Raw genomic sequence first — 23,366 nt, 5'->3', positions numbered from 1 at the left:
TTTAGTATTGCCTGGAGGGGATACACCTCCGGGTGCATCTACGAGGGTATTGGTCTGACTAAGATGGGAAGACCCATCTTAAATATGGGCAACACGTATCCATGAGCTGGGATGTTAGACGGAGTCAGGAGACCTGAGCACCAGCACCCATCTCGCTCTTCCTGACCAGAGGTTCTTAGTTTGACTGCTGCAGCTGGTTCCACTCTGCCTTCCACAGCTTCCACATCCAGATGGACTGCACCCTTGACCAATGAGGCAAAGAAGCCCTTCTGACTTGGAACCTTAAGGGTTCTTTGGAAAGTTGGTTGGATGGTGTTTTGCTGGGGCATACACATGAAGGAACATTTTGTGAAAGGCTAAGGCAGACTTGTAAAGGAACTTTTTGCTGAAGCAGACACAAGAGAAAGGATGTTCTGCTAAAGCAGGCACATGAAAGGACATATGATGAAGGAGTCTTTGCTAACAACATGCATGTATTGTTCTGCCTTACACTGTGTAGTTGAGCTCCATTTGTCAGGACTCCATAGAGAGAAACACACCAAAAACCTTCTGGTGGTGTGCTGCAGCTTCTTGTTGCTTCTGTGGACTCGGGCTGATTGGCAGAGTGATGTCAGCTGAGACAGACAAGACCCTCATGCGGTGCCACAGACCCTCTGGGCCCCTTTGTCTGCGTGGAACGGGTCTCTAGTCGCGGGTGGACAAAGCGTAGGATGAATTGACAGACAGACGCACACAGGAGAGGTCGTGTGTAATCTGAGTGTAATTTTCAAATCGAGCATCAGACTTTTTATGCAGAAGACAATAAGGAAGTTGGGTGACATATTCGCAAGGTACAAATGAGGTAACCGGAATCTTACATAAAACAGAGGAATGCAAACACAAAAGGTCTAACGGGAACCACCTGGGATAGAATTCATTGATAACAACTGGGATCAACAAGGGCTCCACCTGAGATTCACTAATCTTAGAAGCCAGGGTCAAGGGCTTTGCGCCCTTGCCAGAGTTCCTATTTTAGTCTATTGTATAGTCCACCTTCCCCTTAGGCCATTGTAAATACGTGTGTATGGGTGTAACTTTGCTATTATAGTTCTAAGTATCTATTCTGGTTTCTCCTTCGGTCTAAAACTTCCTTCCTCCTTAGTGATGGTAAATTCCAGTGTAAGGGAGTGACTTAGCTTTTACATTCTTACTGAATTTCAAGCCCATGGTCTTGCTCAGGGATGTTCTAGAACTGTTGGAACACTGGCAGAAGACTTTAGCTATGTCAGAATTTAATCTTAAAAGGCACTTATAATAGGATAATACTAAAAAGAGAGCATGTGGATCTATACACTAGACTAACGCAGGAATGGAAAATTAATGTATGGGTTAAAGGGAACGCCAGACTCTAGGAAGAGAGCTTCCTTGAAGCTCTTTGCCTCATGAGTGACTTTCAAGCCTCTCGGCTTAAGCTGACTCGACCAGAGCACGTGGCAATGCGGAGTACACGTGATGTTTGCAGGGTATAAATAGGGCTTGAGTGACAGTGATGGAGGCTGAGCTAGGCTTGCTTATAGAGCTTGATGTGCAATGCTTGTGGGTCTCGCAGCTTGGCTGATCTTTGCTTCCCTGAGAGGGGCACAGCCAGAGAACTACTCCTGGTATTGTTCCTCCTGGTCCCTCCTGCTGACTTGTGCCAAGACTGAGGCCTGGCTGTATCTGCTAGGTAGTGCCACCATTGTTGCTTAGTGTTTGCTAACCTGACTCTACCAAACTGGACTGCCAGTGCATCTGTGAGGTGTCTGCGAGGGGACTGAGCTGCCGCCGCCTGCTAGCCTGTAAACTGAACTGCCAATTTTCAGACAACACAGAAGGGGAGTTGATCTAAAGAACCTTCCCTGCCCCCGCCTTTCTTTCCCACTACCTCTGGTGGGTGGGGGGCTACAAGGGAGGTTAAAGTGTTTAAGGATCATCATAAAAAACAGGATTTGAAAAATTAAAGTTACACCCTTGTATCCCGTACACTGTCTTCCTCTGGTGTTTGCCACTGCAGGAGAACAAGGTGTCCTATATTACAAACTGAGTTCAAACACTCCCTGCAACTGAGGATGACTTTAAACAATGCATCCTCCTGCCTCTACCTCCAGAGTGCTGGGGTTTTAGTCATGTAATACAGCATTGAAACCAACTCTAGACTAAAACTTCTGAAACTGTGAGCAAAAAGAAATATTTCCTCTTAATGAATTGATCATTTCAAGAGCCTGCCTAGACACTGCCATGCTTCCTGCCTTGATGATAATGGACTGAAACTCTGAAACTGTAAGACAGCCCCAATTAAATGTTGTCCTTATGAGGCCGGCAGTGGTGGTGCACGCCTTTAATCTCAGCACTTGGGAGGCAGAGGCAGGAGAATTTCTGAGTTTGAGGCCAGCCTGGTCTACACAGTGAGGTCCAGGGCAGCCACCAGGTTAACAGTCTGTTAGTAACCTCTCTCACATGTGGGCATATAGCACACACTCAACAACAAAGAGAAAGCTGGACGATGTATTCAGAGACTGCATAATGTCCAGGAATTCTCAGGGCCAGTAATGAGGGTACCATAGGCAAGACCAGCAATTATGGTAATAGACTCTGCTGGCTAGTCTTTCTGTCAACTTGACCCAAGCTAGAGTCATCTGAGAGGAGGGAGCCTCAACTGAGAAAATACCTCCATAAGATTGGACTGTAGGCAAGTCTATAGGGCATTTTCTTAATTAGTGATCGATGGGGGAGGGCCTGCCCATGGTGGGTGGTGCCATCCCTGGTCTGGTGGACCTGGGTTCTATAAGAAAGCTGACTGAGCAAGCCTTCAGGGGCAAGCCAGTAAGCAGCACCCTTCCATTGCCTACATCCGCTCCTGCCTCCAGGTTCCTGACTTGACTTCCTTCAATAAAGAACTGTGGCATGAAATTGTAAATGAAATTGACTCTTGCTTGCCCAAGTTGCTTTTGGTCATGATGTTTCATCACAATGGTAAGGTTTGGGGATAAGCCCCTGTGCGGGAACAACGCAGATCTTTAGACTGGTGTTATTTCCTTGGCAACAAAGTTATCTCTAAAATTTTTTGCAAAGCAACTTGATCTCCTTTTCCAGGGTTAGATATCCATGTGCACACCATAGTGGCCATGAAAACATGCCTGCTCATTCTCCTGTCATGGGGCTGATACCTACCAACAGCTGGAGCTGCCCCCTTTGACACCCATCACTGTGTCTATACGAAGGTTACACTTCACGCCTTCCTTCCTTCCTTCCTTCCTTCCTTCCTTCCTTCCTTCCTTCCTTCCTTCCTTCCTTCACTTTGTATTTTGGAAGGGGAGCAGGTGAATTGAGACAAGGTCTTGCTAAGTAGCACTGGCTAGCTGGGAACTCATATAGCCCTGGCTAACCTCAAACTTGTGGGCAATCCTCTTATCTCTGCTTTCAGAGAGCTAATGGGTTTTTATCATAGCTGGCTCAAGGGCACACTTCTGTGTGTATGTGTGTGGAGTGTGTGCATAAATGTGTGTTTTTATTTATTGTTTTCCATCTTGTCTTTGAGACCTAAAGGTCTCTGTTTGGGCAAGGCTAACTGACCCCAGGAATCAACCTACCTTCAACTGCCAGCAACTGGTAGTCCAAGCACAGACTTCCACAGCTGGCTCAAACTCAGGTCCTAATGCTTGCAAGGTAAGTATTTCACAGGAGCCACCTCCCCAGCTCCCCTCAAAGGGCACATTTCTGAAAACCTGCTGCCAGCCCATGGTCAAACGTGCTGGAAACACTGAGACTGCCGTGCCCTGTGAGGTGCTGGAGTCTTCTGGTGATCAAGTTCGCCTCCTCTGCCTTGGTTAGACCACTTCTCTTGCCCACCGTGAACTCTCTGGACTGTTGTAATGCATGCTTACAGACGGAGTGTCTTAGACATCATCTATTCCATGACAGTCAAGAGGCGGGGAAGCTGAAATCCAGTTGTTGCCAGGGTTGTCTCCCCTGAGTGCTGTGTGGATGGGAGGAGCCTTCCTGCCTCTCCTGCTCCATGGTTGCTGACTCTAGTTTCATCTTTCTTCTCCTGTGGTTGCACGACTCCATCTTCACACACACCGCCTCTCCTCCCTCATCGATGTGCCTTGAACACCCCTTCCTTTTTCTCAGGGGCTACCCTACATTGGTGACGACCTCATCTTGAGAACCTTCATAGTTTACGTCTGCAAAGGACTTGTTTCCAAATAAGGTCACACGGGCTGCAGCAGGGTCAGGGCTTGGCTGTAGGCAGTTCCTTCTTGATTTGCCTTTATGCTTTCTGTAAGGAATGTGCTTATACATTGAATCCTGTAAAATCTTTTTTTTTTTCCAAGTATCGGTTTTAATATGTAGATTTATATTTCATTCTGCAAGTTCATCAAAATACCATTTAATTGCCTAGTCTACATTTAAATGACAGATGCCCCTAGTAATGATTAAGAGCATTATCACAAACACAGCTAAAGGTATTTATGGTTGAAGTACTTCACATCTGTCTTCAAATATGTATTTCCTAGGTATCTTTTCCATTGTAATTTTCAGTAAATATACTGAAGCTTGATTTCACATTCATTTCTAAACTTGAACTGTTTTTAATTTTAAAAATAGGCATTTATACAGAGAAACTTATAAAAACAATTTCATACATATTGAGATGTTTCAGCATTTCTTTAAAGTCATTTGAGCTTCCTAGTTTTGCTGAAACTGCATTCAATGAATCATTCAGAAAAACAGAACATATCAGAAGGAAAACTATCTTTTTAAAATTTTGTTCTATAACCCACCTTTTAAGGACTTTAGACAAGTCTATATAATACTCTTTTTATTGTCTAGGAAGAAATTACCCTTCTACCATTAGCTTTAACATTAAAAGGACAGTCCAATTCTTTAATTCCTTTTTATTCGAGGTGGGTGGGGTAGGTGTTGCTAGTAGATCAAGCCGGGTCCTCACCCATGTTAAGCTTAGCTATGTCTGCAACATGGAATATAAACCTTGAGAATCTATCCCAAGAGTTAGATATGCAGCATAAATACTTCAGAGTGTTTTCTCTGTATTCACATATTTTTACCTTTTGAGAAACATACACTTTTTCAACTCTCTTTTTCTTGCTTAGAATACTTAAAATACACATGTACACTATTTGTCTGTTTCTTTCATTATATGGTATATAACCTATGAAGATTTTGTATGAAATTAGAGATGAGGTCATATGGGTCATAAGCTCTGAAGAGTGTTAAGATAATTGTGGTATTTATAAAGCAAATCTTAAATATTTTCAACTGAGAATAGAAAAGATAATCAGTACTTAATGTACCCAGTGTTGAATACTGACACTTGGTTTTTTCCCCCTTACACCTTTTTTTGCCATTTTCCCAAGTTACCAGTTTCCTATAAATTATTTGAGCTATTTTTTTTTCGTCTTCTTTGGGGACTTAAGGTTCATTTTTTTTCCCATGGAAATAAATTGTTTACTTGGACACAAGTTTAAGGCACAAGCTACCCTCAAAGATTCATGTTATGCTGAATTAGTACAACAGAATCCCACAATCATTGCTTTAAATTCTAGATAGCATACTAAAGTATGTCTATAATTAGCATACCTCTTTTGAACAATGGTTAGTACATACAAATATCTCAGTGTATCACTTGACTCATAGTATTATCATTAGATACTTAGTATTATGAGCTCACTTTTCAAGTTGTATCAATCAAATGTCACTGACAAGATGGATAGAAGTTCTTTTAAGTTCTGAATATTTGTGTAATCCTTTGGCAATCAAACCCCAAGTCTGATAGGTGTTTTGTAGACATAATGCTATTTAGACTTATTGGGGTACAATTTCCTATTGTCCTTAATATTTAAATCTATTTTTTGTTCTTGTTTCTAATGCATACATTATATTACATTGATAACATATGTGATAAGTCAACGACAAGGGATTCATTATTGATGTAGACATAATGGAAGCTACAGATTTATATTTTATACTTAAACATAACCTTATAGTTAGTATACTAGCCTCCTGTATAGGGAGATATCCTTCATACATGGGTTCCCCTAACTGCTTCTCCTCTTTTCCTTGGGCTACTAGTCAGTCAATATGCTTGTAAACCTGTTCCGGTGCTTGTTGACATGAAGTCTTGAAGATATTTAGATGAAGGTGTCTTGAAATTTGCAGGCACAAAGAAGTAAAGTATATCATCATATCAAATGAGGAAATGACCATTGCTATCCACAGAACAACATATTCATCTATAAAATTATTAAAGTATTGGTCTAAAAATAAAAGACCTGGCCCAATAAAGACAGTGTCTTGAAGATATAGTTCACTTTTCGTCATGTGAGCTATCACCAATTTTTGTGCAACTTTAGCAAAGACACATCCAAACACTAAAGTATAAAGGCAAGGGTGTTTTTCAAACACATTTGTTGCAGACTTTTTATAGATCATTATTGCCAATATAATAATTAATCCTATGTGGAGTCCAGGTGACAAGACACTGGTGCCTGCAATAGTAGATCCATTCTTGCCAACACCACCATGGAGGATCACATGGAAATAATTTGAACAGGAAAATATTAATCCACCTACAACTCCAAGAACCGGAACAATCTTCAGTTTTATTTCTAGAATAGGTATCGTATAGTCCCACATTGTTGCTCCTCCAAATGTAGACAACATAAAGACGATCACTAAAGCTACCTGGATCTCAGTTACATCCACCCTTCCAAATCTCAACACTCCTGAGACGTAAGTCTGCCAATGAGCACAGTAAAACATGAACATCCCAACGAAAGAGCAAAAAAACAACCAGTCAGGATGCGTGCCTAGGCGAACAGCAATGGAAGCACCGATGGCCATAAATACTGTGGAAAGAGAGTCACAACCATGATCAAATAGTTCCCCTAAGGGAGAGCAAGAGTTTGTCCTTCTGGCTTGTTTCCCATCAATGGCATCCAGTGACTGGTAGATAAAGAGTCCCAGGGCACATAAAAGGTATGTCCAGTATGGTGCCTCCTCCGTGACCGTAGGGCAGTAGAAGATGAGCACTAGTGTGGTGACCAGGTTGATGGCGAGGCCGATGAGGGTGATGGTGTTGGGGGCCATCCAGAGCGGGATCCATTGGAGCAGCCAGGTCCAGTAAAGCTGCAGCGGCGGCTCGAACAGCGACTCTCCCACCGCGGTGTAGCGGTGCTCCTCCAGCCGCCGCAGCTGCGCGGCACTGAGCGGCTCACCTAGCGCCTTTACCCAGCGCGGCGCCGGCCTGGCCCCGGCGCCCGCCGCCATGGCTGCCTGCGGGGCCTGCCGCGACCAGGCGCAGCCCGCGGCCCGCGCGGGGGGCGGAGAGAGCCGAGCGAGGGCACAGCGCCCGGGCCAGCTCTGCCGGTGGGACTCCGAATCCTGTAAAATCTTAACGTTGGTGTATGTTTTTCTCAGAGAACCTGTGCTGACTCTCATTTAAAGAAAAAGAGGATTCTGTATTTTCTTGCTTTCTTTTCCCATTGCTGTGATAAAATACCTGGACAGGGGCAACTTATGAGAAAAAGGGTTTATTGTGGCACATGGTTTAGGGGCAAGTCTATTACTGTGGAAGTCACCGTGGCAGAAAGTTGAAGGAACTGCCCGTATCACATCCATAATCAAGAGCAGAGAGCAATCCATGTGTGCATGCCAGTGCTTAGCTTGGTTTGTCTACACTTACACAATCCAAGGTCCCTGCCTGCCCAGGGAATAGTGAGGAGTTCAAGGCTACCCTCTACTACACACTGTGAGCCGGAATTCTTGGAAAGAAGTGGGTGGAAAGATTGTAACACTGCAGGTCTATAGCCTGATTACAATGTATCTTAGGCTATCTTTAGGCCCCCAAATAGCCCAAAGATTGTGTTAATTAAGCCGGAAAGCATGGCTGGGATCCTGAACTATGTAAGTGGGGGAGGGGGCTGGGCAGCAACGTGTGAGTGCTTCACCTCTCTCTGCTTCCTGATTGCAATTCGGTGTGACCCAGCTGCTTCCTCTTCCTGCTGTCTTGGCTTCTCCACCATGGTGCACTGTACCCTTAAACATTGTGTGAGCCTGAACAAACCCTTTTTTTAAATCAGCCCATGTGAGTGAGTGTGTGTGTGTGTGTGTGTGTGTGTGTGTGTATGTGTGTATGTGTTTGTTGTTTTATGACAGCAACAGAAAAAGAAACTAAGATGAGGAAATTCATTTACCAGCCATCAATTCTTTCCCATTACCAGAGTGGCTGACCAATCCACTATAGAGTCTCATCTCAACTCATGTCATTAGAGACTGGGACCTCCCAGAAGATTCCCCTTCTCAAGGGAGGCTTATGTGACCTCTCTTCTCTCTACAGGTCTTGGGGGTGTAGGCTAGAGCTTCCTAAAACCCCACTTTTCCTTTCCCCAGCTACTCAGCCCACAACGGAGGTGTAGCAATGGGATCTGTTACTTGTGGATTTAGAGTCTTAAGAAGCGACCCACTTACTCTGCTCTTGAATTTTGAAGTTGAAAGTCCAACTTGGACCCTCAGCTTCTGAGGATGGTGTAACTATGGCAACAGCTCTCTAAGCAACAGTAAATATTTGCAAGAGAGAGAGAGAGAGAGAGAGAGACAAGAGGAGAAGGAAGAAGAGAGCCAGGGCTTGGGGAACAGAACTTTGCCCAGGGCACTTGCAGATGACTGGAGGCTGTTCCTGGGATCCCAGGGGCCACTCAGGGGCTTGCAGGAATAATTGTTAGGGGCAGGGCTGGGTGAACACCTGCTTTGGTTCAGCTCTGTTCTCCCAGGTCTCCAGGACAGGTGCTCTTATGGTAGGAATTCAGGGCCAGACTCCAGGGTGAACCTCCTCTTTTCTCATTGTGCATACATACTCTGATACAACCCTTCTGTCATATATGTGTATTGTATATATATACATATATATTACCTGTGGGCGTAGGTGACAGTGTGCATGGGGAGGTCAGAGAACAACTTGCTAGAGTCAGCTCTCTCCTTCCACCGTGTGGATGCCAGGGATGGAACTCAGGTTGATAAGCTAGATGGCAAGCACATTTACCCAACAGAGCCATCTAGCTGCCTCCCCAATTTGGTTTCTTATGTGGGGGGCGGGTGTGGCGGTAGTCCTAAGATGGCTCCCGGAACTGCAGCCAAGTCTTATGACTTGCACCTGACTTCCTCATACACCTGAAAATAAGCCATGTCCATTGTGAGAGCTGCGCAGGCGCACCATGACACAAGATCAGGCCATTTGACGAAGGCCAATGAACTGAGATTACTCGGACTGGGCTGATGGGGCATGGTTGAGGGGTTGCGATTTGGGGCTAGAGGGAGATTCCTGCTTGCATGTTGAAAGGTTCCTAAATAAACTGCTTTGAGAAGAACGCTGTGTCGTTGCTCTTTTCTGCTGGTCGGAGACAGAAGCGACACTCAGTCACTTCATCTTTGTAATGGCAATAAAGAACCAGTTGCCTTGGTGGGGATGTTGTGGGCTAAAGGAATTCCAGCCCTCCAAAGGGCTCTGTCCTCCTGGAGCAGAGCTGTAAAGGACCCCAGAGTCCCAGGGCAAGCAGTTATTAAGAGCTTCAGGTTGGAGCTGGTGCAATGGCTCAGCCAGTAAACTGCTTGCTGGACAGCATGAGAACCCGAGTTCAAGCCTCTAGAACCCCCTTAAGAAGTTGGATATGGGGGTGGAGAGATGGCTTAACGGTTAAGAGCACTGACTGCTCTTCAGAAGGTCCTGAGTTCAAATCTCAGCAACCACATGGTGGCTCACAACTATCCATAATGAGATCTGACACCCTCACCCTCTTCTGGTGTGTCTGAAGACAGCTACCATGTACTTACATATAATAAATCTTTGGGCTAGAGTGAGCAGAGGTCCAGAGTTCAAGTCACAGCCACCAGTGATGGCTCACAACCATCTGTACAGCTACAGTGTACTCAGATACATAAAATAAATAAATAAATCTTTGAGAGAGAGAGAGAAAGAGAAGAGTGGTGGCACATGCTTGTGATGCCAATATTAGTGAGATCTCTGTGACTCATTAGCCAACCAGCCTGGCCAAATTGGCAAACTCCAGGTTGGTGAGAGTCCCTGTCTCTAACACACACACACACACACACACACACACACCCCTGAGCTAGACTCCAGCTGTGCAGTGCGACCTTCATCTCAGACCTTGGAGACTCACTTTTGCCCAGCTGTGGCCAGCTGTGCAGATGCTGTGGCATGCTTTCCTGCAGATGTGCTCAGGCTTAGCCACAATCTAGGTCACGGCTCTGAGTGCACCAGGCCCAGGGACAGGGTGTGTAGAGCGAGTCTCAGCAGAGGGAAAACAGGATTCAGAGTCCTGTGTCTCTCGGGGGCTGGCAGTCACCTCAGTGCCCCTAGTGCTTGATCCTGGACTTTCCCAATGAGGCAGTCTCCAGCACCACAGGTTTCCAGGTTAACGGATCCCTGTACACACCTTGCTTTATAAATAGGCCAAATGGTGCATTTATTTTTAAATTACATCTCACGAGGTGCAGAGGATTGCATGTATCTTATTAGCAAGAGAATGCTGTAGGCCTGCATGATACACTGCCAAGACAAATGTTCTTGGGTCTTGCCTTTTTTTTTTTTTTTTTTTTTTAGAGTCTGGGCCTCAGTTCCCCATCCTATAAATAGGTGGTCTCTGGGTTCCAGCCTTCAAAATGAATCTGAATATTCCCCAGGGATGTTTCTGGAAACTCTCCTGGGAGCTGCTTCCACACACATGGCAGAAGCTCACGTAATTTTTTTTAGTTTGTTTGGTGCCTCTTGTGGCTTCTATATTTGTTTATTCTGTGTTGGTCGCACTGGGTACCCCTGAAATAGAACAGGAGAGGAGGCTGAGAGGAGGGGTCCCAGTAGGAGGATATGGGCTTTCGGAGCATTGTGATATGACTTGGACACATCCACTCACCCCTTGGGTTGTGCAGAAGCATAAACTTCATGCAGGACAAAATGATGGGTCCAGTGACAAAATCAGCTAAGAGTGGCTGAGAGACAATTCATTTGGCAAAGCACTGCTGCATGAGGCTCCTGAGGACCCCCTGGAAGTTAAAAGGTTAAAAGGATGCCCGTGGTCCCAGGCCTGGGGAAATGAAGACAGAAGCAGCAAACCAGGCTAGCCTAATTGGTGAGCTCCAGGGTCAATGAGAGACCCTGACAGAACAAATAAGGTTGGACAGATGACGGTGGATAAAGTGCTTGCTGTGCAGGCATGAGTGTGCATATGTGTGTATATGTGTGTGTATGTATGTGTATATGTGTATGTATATGTGTATATGTGTGTATGTGTTTGTATATGTGTATGTATGTGTATGTGTTTGTATATGTGTATGTATGTATATGTGTTTGTATATGTGTGTATGTGTGTTTGTATATGTATGTATGTGTGTATGTGTGTATATGTATATGTGTATGTACATGTTTGTATATGTGTGCTTGTATATGTGTGTGTGTTTGTATATGTGTGTATGTGTATATGTGTATGTGTTTATATATTTGTATGTATGTATATGTGTGTATGTATGTGTGTACATGTGTGTCTTAGTTAGGGTTTTACTGCTGTGAACATGACCAAGACAACTCTTATAAGGACAACATTTAATTGTGATTGGCTTACAGGTTCAGAGGTTCAGTCCGTGATCATCAAGGTGGAGCATGGCAGTGTCCAGGCAGGCACGGTGCAAGCAGAGCTGAGAGTTCTAAATCTTCATCTGAAGGCTGCTAGTGGAAGACTGACTTCTAGGCAGCTAGGAGTAGAGTCTTAAAGCCCATGCCCACAGTGACACACCTACTCCAACAAGGCTACACCTTCTAATAGTGCCACTCCCTGGGCTAAACATATACAAATCACCACAGTGTGTATGTATGTGTGTATTTGTGTATGTGTGTACATGTGTGTTTATATATGTGTATATATGTGTTTATATATGTATGTATGTATATGTATATATACATATGTATGTTTGTATATATGTGTGTATATGTATTTGTATATGTGTTTGTCTATGTGTATACATATGTATTATGTATGCATGTGTGTATGTGTATGTATGTGTGTATGTATGTGTGTGTATATGTGTATTTTGTGTTTATGTGTATATGTGTGTGCATGTTTACATGTGTGTCCTGATGCCAAGTGTCTTCCTCAATCATTCTCTACTTTAATATTATTTTTTCAATATTTACTTTTCTTTTTATTTGTGGTGGAGGGAAGCCACTGGCGTGCGAATGCTCTTGAAGGCTAAAAGAATCCGTCAGATGGCTCTCCAGCAGCCGAGCAAGATGCCCAAAGAGAAGAAGGCCAAGGGGAAGAAGGTGGCCCTGGCCCTCGCCATCGTCAAGAAGCAGGAGGCCAAGAAGGTGGTAAACCCTCTGTTCGAGAAGAGGCCCAAGAACTTCGGCATTGGACAGGACATCCAACCCAAAAGAGATTTAATGCGCTTCGCCAAATGGCCCCGCTACATCAGGCTGCAGCGGCAAAGAGCCATCCTCTACAAGCGGCTCAAAGTCCCTCCTGCCATTAACCAGTTCACCCAGGCGCTGGACAGGCAGACAGCTACTCAGCTGCTTAAGCTTGCCCACAAGCACAGGCCAGAGACAAAGCGAGAGAAGAAGCAAAGGCTACTGGCCCGTGCTGAGAAGAAAGCTGCTGGCAAAGGTGATGTCCCAACTAAGAGACCACCTGTCCTCCGAGCAGGAGTCAATACAGTCACCACCTTGGTGGAGAACAAGAAGGCTCAGCTGGTGGTGATTGCCCATGACGTAGACCCCATTGAGCTGGTGGTTTTCCTACCTGCTCTGTGTCGAAAGATGGGGGTTCCCTACTGCATCATCAAGGGAAAGGCCAGACTGGGGCACCTGGTCCACAGGAAGACATGCACTACTACTGTTGCCTTCACACAGGTTAACTCGGAAGACAAGGGTGCTCTGGCTAAGCTGGTGGAAGCTATTAGGACCAATTATAATGACAGATATGATGAGATCCGTCGCCACTGGGGAGGCAACGTCCTGGGTCCTAAGTCTGTGGCTCGAATTGCCAAGCTGGAAAAAGCAAAGGCTAAAGAACTCGCCACTAAATTGGGTTAAATGTACACTAAATTTTCTGTACCTAAATATAATTACAAAATTAAAAAAAAAAAAAGAATCCGGCAACTGCCCTGAAGCAGGAATGACAAACTGCTGTGAGTGCTGGGAACTGAACTGGGGACCTGTGCAAGAGCAGTCAGTGCTCTTCACCACTGAGCCATCTCTCCAGCTTCTCTCCACCTCATTTTTTGAGACAGGATCTCACTAAACTTGGAATTCACTGGCCAGCAAGAACCAGAGATGGAGACAGTGCTGGGATCACACATGGCAAGCCAGGTTGGATACTTTTTTATGTAGGTGCTGAGGATCTAAACTGAGTTCTAATCCATTATCCTAGTACCCCACTCCCCTTTTTCTGCAAGACCTGAGTTTTGAGCTGAGATGTGGCCCCTCTGTAATCTATGCCATCCCCTTAAGCACAGAAATGCAGGGGTTGACTCTGTTGTTCCCTCGGGGCACATCACTTGTGTATGACAACAGGTGACAAGGAAATGTCAATGTACCTCCGAGCTGCGAGCCTCTCTGATTACCTCTGCTTGAACGGGTTTTAAATGTGCTTGAGAATATTTGCACTGACAACGGCGGCGAACAAGAGCGCTCTGCCGAGCAGGTAAATTTGCTTTGTGTTTCTTTGAGAAAACAAAGGGAAAACGAGCAGCCCGTCAAGGCCACAGTGATAGCAGAAAGTGTGCATGGCCTGGCCTTGACAAGCTTCCCTAGGCATAAAGCTCTCCAGTGACTGTCAAATCCTCTCTGTGCAAACGTCCCCCATCCCACATCCTGCAGAGTCGAGGGGCTGCTCTGAGCTGTGGCAGCTTAGTTCAAGGGCTCGGCTTGGTTAGGTTCGATCACGTGGATCCAGGGAGCAATAAGGAAGTCTCTGGGCTTGCAGTGTGGATGCTCAAAGCTGTCATCCAGCCCTCTGGAGGCAGAGGATGGAAGACTTCAGGTTGATGATCAGCCTGGGCTATGTGGTGAGTTCAAAGCCAGCCCGGGCAACAAAGAAAAACCCTCTGTTTAAAAAGAAAACAAAAGAAAAGTCACTGTGAGCCTTGGGGAAGTAGCTCAGTAAGTGAGGCTCTTGCTGCACAAGGATGAGGGTCTAAGTTCGAATCCCCTGGTGTACTAAGAAAGCCGGGTACTGTGATACATGCTTATAATTACAGAACTGATGAGGTGGGGACAGGAGGATTCCCTGGGGCTTGCTGGGAAGCCAGTCTAATCAAATAATCAAGCTCCAGGTTCAGTGAGAGACTCTGTCTCAGAAAATAAAGTGGAGTGTGATTGAAGAAGACATCAGATGTCACTCTGATCTCTACTCAAATGTGTGTGATGACACGCACACACACACACACACACACACACACACACACACACACACACACCCCTGTCATGCTAGGGTACGATTCGAATTCTGGGATCACTCCACACAAACAGGACCTGGAAATGCACACGGGATTAAACTGGCTCGTTCGTGAATCTGGGTAGAACCAGACTAGAACCAGTTAGAACATGATTGATGTGTGAGGATAGATTTGATTCTGGTTCTTCACGTTTGCTTTTAGAAGCCAGGAGGGGAGGTGCCAGAGGACAGGAGTGGTGGGGCTTTGCTTAGCTCTGGGTTTCTTTGTTCAGTTGGTTAGCTTTGTTTTATGAGTATATCTTAAAGCAAAGCACAAGGTGAACCTTACCTGAGGAACTACAGCTGAAGTCAACTCCTGCCGACAGAGAGAGAGAGAGAGAGAGAGAGAGAGAGAGAGAGAGAGAGAGAGAGAGAGAGAGAGAGAGAGAGAGAGAGAGAGACTGAGACTATTGGCATTTTACATTTTTCAGATTTATTTATTTTACTTTATGCATATGTGTTTTGAGTGTGTGTGTGTGTGTGTGTGTGTGTGTGTGTATGATGTGCATGCCTGGGGCCCCTGGAGGTCAGAAAAAGGCTTTGCAGTTCCCCCAGAACTGGAGCTATGGATGGCTGTAGGCTACCGTGTGAGTTCTGGGAAGCAAATCTAAGTTCTCTGCAAGAATAACAAGTGTGGCTGGGCAGTGGTGGCGCACACCTTTAATCCCAGCACTTGAGAGGCAGGCAGATTTCTGAGCTCGAGGCCAGCCTGGTCTACAGAGTGAGTTCCAGGACAGCCAGGGCTACACAGAGAAACCCTGTCTTGAACTCCACCCCGCCCCCCCACACACACACACACAAAGAATGAGAAGTGTTCTTAACTGCTGAGCCATCTCTCCAGCTGGCATTTTAGACAGGCATATGAGGTTGGGCTAGCCTTAAAGTCGCTCCGTGTCACCTAACCTGGTGGTATCTGTGCATCTCTGGAGGATGGTAGGCCTGGGTCTTGACTTCAACTTCAGCATAAGCTATGGCTGACAACATGATTGAGGGACCGACTCTTCCTCCTCCTCCTCCATACTCACCATCATCCCCAGTGCTGAGGATGCTCTGGGGTGAGACATGGGCCCTGTACAGTGTGTAGGCTCAGAGTCTCTATTGCCACGGGCACACCAGCATCACGGCTGATAGCCCTACCTAACGCTGGGCCTGGGGACTGATCCATCACTGAAAGAACAGTCAGTACTTTTAATTTCTAAGCCACCTCTCCAGTCTTTCTGTCTGTCTGTCTTTCCTTCTGTCTTTTTCTTTCTTTCCTTCTCCTCTTCCTCCTCCTCCTTTTTTGTTTGTTTGTTTGTTTGTTTTGAGGGTTTCACTATGTATCCCTGGCTGTTTTACAACTCTCTATGTAGTCCAGGCTGGCCTTGAACTCACAGAGTTCCACCTGCCTCTGCTTCCCAGGTGCTGGGATGGAAGGTTCAAATGCATTCTTTTGAGCCACTCTCTTAAGTGGTTTCCTGGGCACTATAATTAGCATCTTAATTTATAGCAACCTAGTTTGGATTAGTATTAGTTTAATTATAATAATGCCCCAAATTTTGCTTTCACAATAGCCCCATTCTCTTCCCAGTGGTCTGTTATTGTTACGCAAATGACAACTTTTTATACCACTGTCTGTCTATGCAAATTTATAGTTATCGTTTGCTGTAATTGTCTTTTAAATCACATAGATGAGAAGAGCTACACACACAAGTTGTATTTATACTGTCTTTCACAATTTCCCACACGGCTACACTTGACAAGTGTTCTTTGGTTCTGTTTCTCTCCCTCTCCTCCTCCCTCTCTCCTCCCCTACCTACCTCCTCAGCCTCCTCCTCTTCCTCTTCTTCCTCCCCCTTCCTCCTCACCCCCTCTCTTCCTTCTCTTCTTCCTCCTCCTCCCCCCCTTTCTTTTTCTCTTTCTGATTCTCAGCATAAAACCCAGGTTGCCCTTAAACTTAAATTCTCCTGCCACAGCCTCTCAAATGTCACAGTTAGAGGTATGGCCCCACACCTGGGTGCTGTGCATTTCCTTCTGCAGGTCTGAGTCCCGTCCTGCAGGACCCTGCCACTATCTCTCATGGAGCAGGCCTGCCAGTGTTAAATTTTGTCAGGTCTTGTTTGTTTGTGTACTTAGGATTGTCTTAGTTTGCCTTTAGCTTTGATGGAATAGTTTTGGTGGATGTCAGATTCTTGATTGACAACCTGTTTCTCTCAGCACTTTGAATATGATGTCCCTCTGGCTCGTCTTTAGAGGTTCTGATGAGAATTCAGCTGTACAACTGATTAAGGATTGTGGGGAATTGCAGGCTGGTCTCCAGGCGAGCTGAGGTCTGAACCCCGATGGTCATGATTCACCTACATGGCACAATAGGCGTTCCCTCATGCTCCTGGAACTCTGGCCCCTGCCTAAGGTACCACCTCCCACAGCCCCCACAAGAGAAGCATGGTCAGTAGTCACTTAAGCAATGGCCCAAGCTTCTGACCTTCAGGCTAAACTCCTCCCCAGTTACCTAGCAACAGTGAAGACCATAAAAAGGGGTGCTCAGCCCCCACCTTGCTCTCTTACTCCTTTGTCCTCTCACCTCTCTCTTCTCTTCCCTTTCTCTTTGTCTTCTTCTTTCCTCTCATCTCTCCTTCTTTCTCTTTAGCCTTCCCCCCCCTCCTTCTTTTTACCTTTTCTCTTTCCCCTGCATTTTTATAATAAAGCTCTTAAACCATAGAGTCTCTGCTCTGCTCCTTCAAGTTCCGCTGCGCACTCTGGTCAGTATTGGGAACTTCTTCCCTCTCTCCCACAACCCTGGTGGCTTTAGCAAAGTAGCTCGGGGGGGGGGGTCCCCAGGCAGGGCTGCCCCTTGAACACCCCCTAAAGAGTGGGATAGAGGAATTCCCACCCAGGGATGAGTGGATAGGGTAGGTAGCAGCCCTCCCACACCTGACTGACCAGAGAATAGAAAAACTCTGGCGGTGTGTGGGCATCTTTTTCCTTCTGTTCTTCCCCAGGCTCCCCCCCCCTCCGTTTTTTATTTTGTTCCCAACAAAGGATCATTGTTTATGAGTCTTTTCTCCCTTGTTTTTATGAATGGTCTCTGAAGGATTTCCCCCCTATGTGTAATGTGTGATGTTCATATGTGTGCAAGTGTGTGTGTGCGATTGTGTGTGTGTGTGTGTGTGTGTGTGTGTGCAGGATGTGCATGTGAAGGCCAGGGGACAATCTTGAGGACCAGACCTTGTTTTGTTTTTGAAATGGGGGTCTCTCTTTGGCCTGGCGTTCACTAAATAAGCTAGACTGGCTGGCCCCAGAATCCCCAGCACTGGACTACAAGTGTAATCATATTATACCTGGATTTTACATTGTTTCCACACGGGTTCTAGGGTTCTAGAGATTAAACTCAGGGCCTTCTGCTTGTAACTTGAGCTATCACCTACCCTGTCTGTGACATTTTATAACTTGGTTATGAGGTTTCTGGGTCTCTCTCTCTCTCTCTCTCTCTCCCTCCTCTCTCTCTCTCTCTCTCCGTCTGAGCTTATTGTATTTGAGGTTTAAGTGTTTTATAACTTCATGTTTGATTTCTCTCTCCCAAGCACCATATAGCAGCAAATCTTGAGAACTTTGTTTCTAAATGGATGCTAAGCCCGCCCACTTTCCCACCCCCTCCGCTCACCATAACCTCTTACCTTGACACATGATGCTGTTCCTCACCAGTCTCCCTGTTTCATCCCCAGTCCATTTTCCAACTCCCAGGGAGGGAGGGAGGGAGAGAGGAGAGAGAGAGAGAGATTGATTGATTGATTGATTGATTCTTAAAGCACTAATCAAATGACCCCAGGCTAGAGAGGTGGCTCAGTGGGTATTTTCAGGACAAGCATGCATGACACCTGACTTAGATCCCAGCACCCACCTAAAAATCTAGGCATGTGTCTTAGCTTGGGTTTTACTGCTGTGAGCAGACACCATGACCAAGGCAACTCTTATAAGGACAACATTTAATTAGGCCCGGCTTACAGGTTCAGAGGTTCAGTCCATTATCATCAAGGTGGGAACATGGGAGCATCCAGGCAGGCATGGTGCAGGAGGAGCTGAGAATTCTACATCTTCATCTGAAGGCTGCTAGCAGAATACTCAATTCCAGGCAGCTAGGATGAGCATCTTAAAGCCCACGTCTCATTCCCTCCTCCAAGTTCCGTGGCTACTTCTCTGGCTGTGGCAGCCAGCTTTTCACCACCTGTGACAAAACAAAAAACAAAACAAAACAAAAAAACCAAAAACAAATAAACAAACAAAATGCCTAAGGAAAATCACTAGTTTCTTTTAGTTCTAAGGGCTCAATCTGTGGTCGCTTGGCCCCAGTGCTGTGGGCCTGCAGGGCCAGGGGACACCCCTGCCCTGGCCTGGAAGTCCTAGTGCACATAGCCGGGTCCCCCACCTTTGCTTCCCCTGAGGAGTTCATAGCCAAAAGGTGCATGCATGCCAGAAGGAGAGAACCCAGCATTGCAAGTGCAAGCATGTACTGCTAGGCTTTCCTGGGGCCACTGGGGGCACACACTGCAACCCCTGTAAAGTGCAGGCAGGGCAGAGGATGGGATTGGTGGGGAGATGCCATTATTGGCAGCTCTTGCCATTCACATCTTGCTTCATGAACGCCATGGGCTGTTACACACATGAAAGTTACAAGACATTCCTCCTTTAAATCTCTCCTTTCCTTTTGCATTGTAGGGTCCTCTTCAAGGTTCCCTCCGACACCACAGGTTCCCACAACATCAAGGTCACCCATTCAATATGTGCTAACCTCCCTCCCCTCCTCTGGTGCAATAACATTACCAGTTTCTGAGTGAAAGCCCCTCTCAAGGTTTCTGCACTCCTGTAATGACTGTACCCCAGGTCTATCTTTATAAGCCTGAAGAACTTGCCTTGCAGTTGGGAGGGGACCCTAAACCCCGCAAAAAGGGAAATCTTCATCCCTCTGCTCATCAGCCTGGGTCTCACTGTCTTTGCTGGATGCCACAGGACCCGTGGAGCAGCCCTCATCCAAACACAGCATCTGGTATTCTCCAGGATAAGCTTGACCTGGTCATGTCTCCCACCATGGACCGTCTGAGTCCCTTCAGGGACAGATCATCTCCCAAGCGGTAGCTGTTCTACAAAATGGGAGTGCTCTGGACTGACTGCTGAACAGGGAGGAACTTATGCTGGCCTGGGGTAGGGGTGGGATGCTGTTTCTATGTTCATAAATATATGCTCGTGGAACTGAACATACAGGTGCTTACAGATTTCTGCTGAGATCTCTGAGCTCACTATGCCCCAGGTACCTCCACACCTTGGTACTCAAACCCTCTGGTGGCTTGGCTTCTTCCCTTCCTTGGACCCATAGTGGCCACTGGGATCCTTCTCCTACTGGCTCCCTGTTCCATCTAGTTTCTAAAACAGCAAGTAAGCAACATTGCCAAAGCCACTACCAACCAGGTTCTGTCTGATTCAATATCAAACCATCCCCAACCTAGAGGCTGATGACTATGATGCCTCCCCTGTATAAAACAAAACGGGGTAGAGGTAGGGCCTGGGAACCATGGGACCAGGAAGAGCAGGCCTGGAACAAGAGTGGGGTCAAGGTGTGTCCAAAGCCCAGAAGTCTCATCCTGAGATTGTCCTACCTCCATGCCCCAGGCCTGCACACTTAATCCTTGCTCCCCACCTTCACCTCTAGAGAGGAAGGTCAAGCCGAAGGTAGCCAGGTTAAACGTCCTTTCCCCATATAAGGTCATGTTCAGCAACAGCTGTAATCCTTTCTCATGCAATTGAGGTGTCCCCAGCACCCTGGCTGCAGCCAATGATAATACACTCACTCCAGTAGCCCCTACTTATACCCCAAAGGTTTAAATAGTCTTTCTAGTGTTCTCTGCACTCACACTGACTGCGGACCACAATCCTGCCTGTACCCACCCATACCCTGGATATGCTTCCCTCCCACCAATCCAGCCCCAGTGAGCATCAGACATGGGCCGGGCAGTTGCAAGGAAAGAAATCATGTAAAGACAGTATGTGGGAGCCAAGCATCTCTCTCATGGTAGCCAGGAAGGGAGGGAGGCAGGGGGAGGGGAGAAACAGAGAGAAACACAGAGAGAGAGAGAGAGAGAGAGAGAGAGAGAGAGAGAGAGAGAGAGAGTAAATGCTGAATCTATCTATTGAAACTTGGCTCCACCTCCTATAGTATACCATCTCCCAATAATACCATCAGAACATGGCCCATGAGAGTGCTCAGCAAGTGAAGGTGTCAGCCAAGCCCGACAGCTTGAGTTAGAAGGGAGGGAACCAACTCCCCTAAGTTGTCCTCTGCTTTCCACGTGAATGCCATGGAGCACATGTGCCTGCGCGCGCACACACACACACACACATGCTCACACACATACACACATTGATACAATGAATAATACCTGTGCTCAAAAGCGAGGTTGTATCTGTTTTCTCCAAGACCTCCCTACAGCGAGAGCTGACGCTGGGTTCCCGGATCTGAAAGGACCAGGGGTCACCACCTCTTCCTCCTTGGCGGACACCTGGTGCCAGTCTACCTTGGTTTTAGCTGCTGTTTTCTCACTCTCTGAATAATGTACCATTGATCATCTGGTTTCCATGGTGTTCCTTAACCAGCAAGACAACTCAAGGGGTGTCCTACTCCACCCTTATGAGATGAGCAAGTTCACTATGGAGAAGCTCTTCGGCCTCAAGCAAAAGTATCTTGAGTTGGCAGACTGAGTCCATGGGTCTGCCTAAGATGGGTCACTCAAGACACGAGGAACTCACTGGATTCTATGACTGACTGCACGTGTGAGTGTGGAAGTGTGTGTGTTGGTCAGAAGTCAACTCTTTGATAGTATTCCTCAAGAGCAGCCCAACTTGTTTTATTGTTTTAATAGAACATTTTTTTATTTATTCTTTCACTTCATATAAGTAGACAGTGTGATCTTGGTCACACCCATCCAACCCCCACCATGTTCACTGGTTACCCTCACCACATTTCCCCTGGCCCTTTCATGTCTTCTCTGGATCCAATTGTTGCTGCCTGTTGGAGTGTTGGCTTACCTTCCTGGGTTGATCCTGTGCAGGTCTTGTGTGGGTACCTGATGGATTGAATGAGAATCCCCCCACCACCACCATAGGCTCCTGTTTGAATGCTTGGTCCTCGGTTGCTGGACTATTTAGGAAGGATTAGGATGTGTGTCAATGGGAGTGGGCTTTGAGACCCACCCATCCATCTCTCTCTCTCTCTCTCTCTTTCTCTCTGCCTCCACCTTGAGGTCAGATGTAAGCTCTCAGCTACTGCTCCAACATCATGCCTACTTGCCTGCCACCATGCTTCCTCCCGTGATGATCATGGATTGATTCTCTGAAACTGTAAGCACGCACACCGTGAAATGCTTTATTCCTGTAAGTTGCCTTGGCCACGGTATCTCTTCAGATCCATAGTAATCCTAGAACAGTAAGTATAGCAGCAGTGAGTTTACTGTTGCAGTACCCTTGTCCAGAAGACAGCATTCCACGGAACTTCTCTGGATCCAGCTCCTTCCTCGCTCCTCTTCTTCTGCAAGGTTCCCTGAGGCGTCCCGTCTTCCTTTTCTGAAACAAAGGCCTCACACTAACTCGGAACTCTCTTAGTCTAAACTGAGTGGCCAGGTAACTGAGATTACAAGTGTGTCTCTTCATGTTTCTTAACTTCATAACTTTTTCTGAGACGGGGACTGGCTGGGTATTCTGGCTGTCCTCAAACTCAGAGAGACTTTCCTGCCTCTACCTCCCAAATACTGGGACTAAAGGTGTGGGCCACCATGCTGGCCCCATGAACTCAGAACTCAAGTCCCCGTGTTGCTTATAGGTCTGCACTTTACTAACTGAGCCATCTCCTTGGCCTGCATGATTTCTTCTCTATGCAGTCAAACGTATGAAGAGTAGGACCAGTAAGATAAGGATGGGGGTGGGGCGGGGCGGGGCTGGGCGTCTTTAGGGCAGGTCAGCAGGGAGTACTGTGTGACCCCAAAATACTCTGGGTTCCCAAGCTGCCTCAGTCATGGAAAGGAAGCAGTCTGGCTGAGCAGGGCTCCCTGCGAGGCAGCACCAAGAGACAGAGGTGAGTCTGCTCGGTACCTGGCAACGAGAAACTGCCAAGGCACCTTGAGTGTGTGTGGAGAGTAGGGTGGTTGTGTACCCAAGAGTGTGCATGCAGACCTGAGTTGAATTTAGTCTCTCCTGCTATCACGCTCCACCTTGTATTTTGAGACAGGGCATCTCACTGACCCTGGGGCTCCCTGATTGACTAGGCTAGCAGCCAATGGGCTCCAGGGATTCCTCTGACTCCCACTCCCTCCACCCCTGGCCCCCACTAGAACTGGTGTTATAGGTGCTGAGACCTTGTGCTCAGCTTTAGAAACCACGGGTGTTAGGGATCTGTCCGACACTACTTGCGCAGCACTTTACAGACTGAACCATCTCCCCGCTTCCCACCAGGTACCTTTCCATGGAGAGCTGCCTGGCTGGTAGTCTCAACATGAAAGGGATTAAAAATAAACTCTTCTCCACCAGCCTAATCACGTAGAACTCCAAAGGCCCCCAAGCAGGGCATCTGGCCTAATTTCATGTTCTACCCAACACTAATGATGTTCAGTCTGCCAAGTAATAATTCACATTGAAAATAGACTTCAGAGACCTCTGTGACCCACCAGTCTTGGTTTGGGAGGCTGAGTCCCACTGAGCCTCAGAATGAAGTATATCTGGCATATGATGTCAGGTGGCCCCCACTGTTAGATGCCACTTCCACATAATTGAAAACATTGCTCTGCTGTTGCCAAGAGAGTA

The 23,366-nt window shown here is 46.6% G+C and overlaps 1 protein-coding gene and 1 pseudogene across 1 annotated transcript; one reads left to right on the top strand and one right to left on the bottom strand.

The window, feature by feature from the left end:
- Nucleotides 1–5,893: 5,893 nt before the first annotated feature.
- On the bottom strand, nucleotides 5,894–7,342 carry LOC110294698 (cholinephosphotransferase 1). The gene has a single exon (XM_085837416.1). It carries the CDS (start codon nucleotides 7,306–7,308, stop codon nucleotides 6,112–6,114), a length of 1,197 nt encoding a protein of 398 aa, XP_085693542.1. The 5' UTR covers nucleotides 7,309–7,342; the 3' UTR covers nucleotides 5,894–6,111.
- Nucleotides 7,343–12,322: 4,980 nt separating this feature from the next.
- LOC110295396 (large ribosomal subunit protein eL8 pseudogene) lies at nucleotides 12,323–14,108 on the top strand (annotated as a pseudogene).
- The last annotated feature ends 9,258 nt before the right edge of the window (nucleotides 14,109–23,366 follow it).

This window comes from Mus caroli, unplaced genomic scaffold (genome assembly GCF_978045245.1).
Source record: "Mus caroli unplaced genomic scaffold, Mus_caroli_1 scaffold_4, whole genome shotgun sequence".
In the NCBI taxonomy this organism is placed as follows: Eukaryota; Metazoa; Chordata; class Mammalia; order Rodentia; family Muridae; genus Mus; species Mus caroli.
Note: the sequence above shows the minus strand (reverse complement) of the source record. Positions and strands in the feature narration are given on the sequence as shown.

Bases quoted from the DNA above. Each gene is read 5' to 3' on its own strand.
- LOC110294698 (XM_085837416.1), bottom strand. From the start codon at position 7,308: ATGGCGGCGGGCGCCGGGGCCAGGCCGGCGCCGCGCTGGGTAAAGGCG.